The sequence below is a fragment of the Ipomoea triloba genome, chromosome 5 (assembly GCF_003576645.1).
Source record: "Ipomoea triloba cultivar NCNSP0323 chromosome 5, ASM357664v1".
Classification (NCBI taxonomy): Eukaryota; Viridiplantae; Streptophyta; class Magnoliopsida; order Solanales; family Convolvulaceae; genus Ipomoea; species Ipomoea triloba.
In genome coordinates, this window is record NC_044920.1 from 20269527 (window position 1) to 20275956 (window position 6430).

The 6430-nt window shown below is 33.0% G+C and overlaps 1 protein-coding gene across 2 annotated transcripts in view; it reads right to left on the reverse strand.

Moving 5' to 3' along the window:
* Positions 1–4765: 4765 nt before the first annotated feature.
* Positions 4766–6430, reverse strand: part of LOC116021257 — an 8450-nt gene continuing 6785 nt past the window's right edge. Inside the window, exons 5-6 of one of the 2 annotated variants that reach the window (XR_004098958.1) lie at positions 5127–5642; positions 4766–4808 (exon numbers count right to left, since the gene is read on the reverse strand). Coding sequence is in view for 1 of the 2 variants with exons in the window: in XM_031261878.1 (XP_031117738.1) it covers positions 5610–5642 (33 nt within the window). In the remaining variant the exon portion in view is untranslated. Of the gene's footprint in view, positions 4809–5118; positions 5643–6430 lie in introns of those variants that run through there. The other variant, XM_031261878.1, reaches the window with a different exon arrangement.

Genomic DNA, 6430 nt, shown 5'->3' on the forward strand with positions numbered 1-6430 from the left:
GATTACACGTGACAATCCATGTCAGCATATATCTGGTAGTAACCTGCTAAAAATGTCGATTGCAACTTTTTTCGGAGTTCATGGACTAATTTAGAGCCTTTTCAAGTTTAATGATTTAATTGCTATTTCCCAAATAGTTTGATGGTTTATTTGTACTTTTTCCTGATTTAAAAATAAATAAATAAAATGACTTCATGACCTATTGCCCTATCCATCTTTTCCTCTCTATGTTTTCCCTTCACCATTCACCAAAAACCAAAAGAGTAACCTCCCTGATGGTTTTAGGTACGAAGAACATGACGCATCTCACTAACTGCCACGCCAACATTTGCAGAACTGAAACACCTGTTTCCTCCACCGTCACCACCGTGGCAATCCGCCAACGCCGCCTCGCCGCCGTCAATCTTCTCACCGCCGTTCACAGCCTCTTCTTCCTCGCAGTCATACTGGACGAGGTCAAGGCGGAGCCTCCCCTCTGTGCGGCGAGACTCGAAGTACTCTAGGCGACATGTAGCCTTCTCCACGTTAATAATCAGCCGCCCATCCTCCGTATAATACCTCTTCATCTCCCACGGAAATTTCGACGGTATCGGCGGCGGATATCTCTTTGCCGTAACCTTCCTCCTCTTCCATCCGCCGCCGCCGCTTAGCCACTGACTCACATTATCCTCCGTATCAGACATTAGGTCAAAAAGGGTATCAGAAACATAAAATATGCGAAAAAGGGTATCAGAAAAATTCAAAATCTTGAAATTTGGAGACAAAATTTTTAATCCGTTAATTTTTTATCGATAAGTTTTTGGATTTAAAGTGAAAGAGGATTTGGGCGATACAAATAGGCCAGGGGGAGTGTAAGTATATATATAGACATTGTGGGAAGAAGAATATATTCAATAAAGGAAACTTGGATTGCCAGTGCCAGCGAATACTACGCTATTATGGCCATGCTGATACATAATTGTGTATATTATAGGATTTATAGGTGATATTTTTTTGATTTTATTTTCCTTATTTTTACTTTCTTTCCAGGATTGTTCGGATACTGTCTTCAAGTCGATCTATAAGTTATATACTCATTAAAGATTTGCCATTTAAAGTTCGACACTATTTAATTGAAAACTATCAGAAAGATATACGTTTTTGTTGCGTAATAAAAATATAAAATTAACCTTTCTGTACATGCACGATACACATAAAACAAAGAAATAGATAATTAGTGTTTTTTACTACAGTATTTGTTATGATCTAGGGTCACACTGATCATCTCACGGATCCTTATTCGTGAGACGTGTCGGGTCGGGTCAAGGCACCATGCAAATGTCATACTTATATGTGCAAATGTCATACTTATATGCTCAAATATATAACACTAATCAAGAATACAATTTTTGTTACTTATTAGAGAAAAAGTAATTCATTTTTCATAATAAGTAATGTTGACAAGTGCCCCTTACTTATAAGGGCAAGTATAATACTTTTATGGAAAAATGTAATACTTTTAAATCGAAATGTAAAAGTATTGTATTTTCCTTTAAAAGTATTACATTTTACCCTTATAAGTAACAAAAATTTTATTCCTGATTAGTATTACATTTGAGCATATAAGTATGAAATTTGTGCATATAAGTGTTACATTTGCATCTTGACCCGACCCGTATCATGGTGAGACGGTCTCACACAAATTTTTGCCATGATGTAGATATTTGGAAACAATTATATGTTAACATTTAGATAATCACTATAAACCCTTTTTGTTTCTTATTATTATCTTTTTACTTATCTTAGGTATTATCTAACGTAGTAATTAAAAGATGGGTATTTCAAAATTTCATTAGCAAGATAAGATACTTTTTAAACTTATCCAATCAACAGTGTATTGTCAATAGATTAAATATTCTATCAGGGGTGTTTGGACGCAAATTATATCGTGGAACGCGGTCCATAATGGATTGTGGACCGCACATCAAAACGACGTCGTTTTGATTAATGAAAACAGACAGATGAAACCACATCTGTTCCGTGCCATTCAGTTTCAGTTCATATACACCGCAATTACATTTCAACACAACTGCAGTTACATTTCAATACAACTGCAGTTACATTTCGATATAACTACAGTTTCATTCGATAATATAAAAACACAAATGTGAAACTGTTATTCAGTATCAGTTCATATACACTGCAGTTACATTTCAACACAACTACAGTTACATTTCGATATAACTACAGTTTCATTCGATAATATAAAAACAAATGTAAGACACTATCTTTTGAGATGACATGTACTATCAGTGACCACGGTCCACGGTATAACGACCGGTGTTTGGAAGGGGAAAATTATTGAGTTGATGTTAAAAAAATTCCTTGCTCTGTACGCATGTTAGAATGATGAACATTTTAGGGTAAGATAATGTATTTTATGAGTTTGAATAATGTACTTTATGTGTTAGAATAATGAAATTTCGGTGGTAAGATAATGTATTTTATGAGTTATAATAATGTACTTTATGTGTTAGAATAATGAAATTTCTAGAGTAAGATAATATACTTTCTGTGTTAGAATAATGTATTTTGTGATTTAGAATAATGTACTTTTGGACCATGGTCCAAGCAGCTATGTGGACCACTATCCACGCATGCAGTAACAAGGCCTTTGGTTGGGATGAGGGAAATAGGAGGAAAAAGAATTGTAATTCGGTGGAATTGCAATTCAATGAATAAAGTAATAAGAATTGAAATTACAATGTTTGGTAATTGGTATGTAGAAATAGGAGTACAGGGAATTGAAAGGTAAGAAGCGACAAAATGACTAAAATGCCCTTATGTAGTAGCAGTAGTAGTAGCAGTAGTAGTAGTAGTAGCAGTAGCAGTAGCAGTAGTGGTAGTGGTAGTAGTAGTAGTAATAGTAGTGGTGGTAGTGGTAGCGGTAGCGGTAGTGGTAGCGGTAGTAGTAGTAGCAGCGGTAGTGGTAGTAGTAGTAGTAGTAGTAGTAGTAGTGGTGGTAGTGGTAGTGGTAGTAGCAGTAGTGGTAGTGGTAGTAGCAGTAGTAGTAGTGGTAGCGGTAGTGGTAGGCGGTAGTGGTAGTGGTAGTAGTAGTAGTAGTAGCGGTAGCGGTAGCGGTAGCGGTAGTGGTAGTAGTAGTAGTAGGAGTAGCGGTAGTGGTAGTGGTAGTAATAGTAGTAGTATAGTGGTGGTGGTGGTGGTGGTGCATGAATTGACTGGATTCTCATAAAAACAACCTGAGAAATTTGACATCATTTTATATCTCAAAAGTTCTAGTTTGATTATATTTGTTGCTTAGTAAAAAAATCGAAAATTGTTAGGATAGTGTGTTTCACACGCGTGAAAACAATAATCAAGTGTTTCTTTGTTTGTGCTAAGTCTTAAGTGTGTAATACGAGAGCCAGGTTACTAACAAGTCATTTGAAAGTTATTGAAATACTTTTAAAATTGAAGAATCTTGAAAATAATTAGGCTAAGAAGTGAAAAATAATGTTGTAAAAGTGGTTTTGATATATGAAGAAGAATAAAATGTGAATTTCTTATTTTACCCCTCAAATTTTAAATATTTTTTAATGTTTTCGTCAAATTTAATGGCCAGAACTAAACTCGTCACTTCGCGAATAACTGAGGGACTAAACTCGGATACGGCTATAACTCAGGGACTGAGTCGGTGCTACTCCTATAACTCAGGGACTAAAGCCATTTTCTCTTAAAATTAACATCTATTGATACATTTTTACTAATTTGGCATTAGTATATAATACTTTTGTACTATGTATTATTATGACTTTATCTATTTTATCATTTAATATTTTATATGATTGTATCTAATTTATTTACTCAATATAATTTAAATGACTACATTGATATCACTAATTAATGATTTATTTTTAAATAAAAGTAGAAAATTACAAATAATTCACAATATTATTATAGCTCAATATTTACATTAGCATTTAATGAAAGATTTTTTTTTTTATTATTTAGCGTAAAAATATATTACATTTTTGTGGCATATTATTTAAAATTAAGTATATTAAATATGTATAGCTCCTAATCACTTTGTGATAAAGTGACATGTAATGACTATCTCAAACACTATACTAAATTCGTCATTTAGCGGCGGTTATAAACCGCCGCGATTGCATTTCTCGGTGATTCTCCATTTATGACTAAATAGTGAGTTGCAAACGATTTAGCGGAGATTTTGTGCAACCGTGGGAATGTGAATCTATCGTATTTAGCAGCAGTTTTGTAACCGCCTCTAAAAAAAGGTATTTTACTTTTGTTTTTAGAGGTGGTTTGGTAACCGCCTCTAAATATATCTATTTATTCTTTTAAATCTTAGTGGCGATTATCAAGTGTCGCTAAATTTTTTCTTTATTTATTTTTAAAAATTCTAGTGGCGGTTATTAAGTGTCGCTAAATATTTGTCTTTATTTAATTTTTAAAATATTACAGACAGTTATTTAAGTGTCGCTAAATATTTTTTTGTTTTCATAATTAAGTGTCACTAAATAATTATCAGTTAATTATATTTTTTCAAAAATCTTTATATTCAAATGTGTATTGCAATCACAAATAAACTCAATGTAACATTCAATAGTATTCAATAATATTAATTAATAGCTTGTAATTTTTGATAACAACAAGTGATTTTTAAGCACAATATTTAATAGTATTTTTGATAACAACAAGTAATCCCAACAAAAACATAAACTACGCACATGACCATTGACCAGTAGGCTACATATTAATTCCTTGCAAATTAATTCCTTACAATTCCGCAATTAACTCCGCACATCCTAGCAACAAAACAAACCAATCTTAAAGCAAAGCAAGAAAATCCAGCACATGAAAAAAATCCATCAACAAAAATCAGAGCTTCAAGGAAAACAATAATATCACAAATTAAAGCCAGGCATCATGGAATTCCAAGAAATCAAATCCTTCTTTGCCATGTTCTGGAACAAATTTTCAGCTTCTGAATAACTTAGAGCATCAGCATACATTCACTACTACAAAAATAACATTCAAATACCCTGACTTTAAAATTATTTTATGTAGAAAATAACCGACGTTAAAAGTGTTTTATGTAGTAGTGATTGAAAGAAGAGTCTTACAAACACATATGTTCGAATACCCTGACTTTACAGCCTGACCTAGCACTTGATCCAGCTGCTTCAGTGAATGGTGTATCGAAGTTGTCAAATGGGACTATGATTTGTTCACCCAATGGGAGTGTCCAAACTTCTTTAACTTTCAATTTTTTCTTCTTTACAAATCCTTCTCCATCTGTCAATAAAGGGAAATAAATTAATGTATCGATTTATTCAAACTTTTTGTACATGTCAATCAATAAATATAATAATGTAAACTTTCTAATCACATCAACTTCCCACGTAGTTCTTATTTTCTTTTTAGATGAAGATTGCAAATTAAATCTTCATTTTGCTCTTGTGGTGTTTCACTGTACTGAGTTTGCTCTTGAAATGTCTCATTATCCTGAGTTTGTTCTTGATTTGTAAAAATGTCTTCAAGTGGTGCATCATTCAACAATCGCTCATGTGTTGATGAAGAAGATTGTTGTTGAGGCATTGCCCGACTCATATCCATGAACCTTTTTGATCCTGGCATACCTACATATCCACCAATTAAAAGTCTACTATTAGTGATCTCAAAGAATAAAACATAAATGAACAAAAATTAAGAAAAAATATCCAGCAACATTTCATATGCACAACCAAATATCAATCAATAAATCTTTTAAATATGAGAGCCTAGCTATGCATCTAACAGCTGCCTAAGGAATAAGATGGCAAACATAGCTGAGTAAATTCATCATACCTTGGAAACAGGTAGATGAAGGGAGAAGAGGAGTTGGCAAACAGTGAGGATTACTATTACTCAAAGGCTGCATCAATTCTTCGGACTTTTGCTTAGTACAGGCTGTGTGTGATTCTTGAGATGTTTCAGCTATTTCTGGATTCCATTTGGTAATTATTTACTGCTAACTTATTGTATTTCAACATGTTGAATTTCTTTTCCAATACGTAGAACTACTTTTGCTCTTACATTTACATTTTGGTTGTCAGGGTTGAAGCTCTGCCAAGTAATGCGAGGGCATACAATTTGGGGTCTTAATTAGATGCAATTAAGCAATATTTGATTTCCATTTTTTATTGTAAACTGACACATCTTTCTTGCCTGTTCTCAGCCCCAACAATGCACCATACATGGAGGAAATCATGACAATGATAATTGAGGAAAGTGAAGAAATCTCTGTGGATCTTCTAAATATCCTCCTAACTACTGCAAAGAAGGAAAACCAGGTAATTTCTTTTTCTAGTGTTTTATATTGTTTACTCTATATATATATATATATATATATATATATATATATATATATATATATATATATATATAT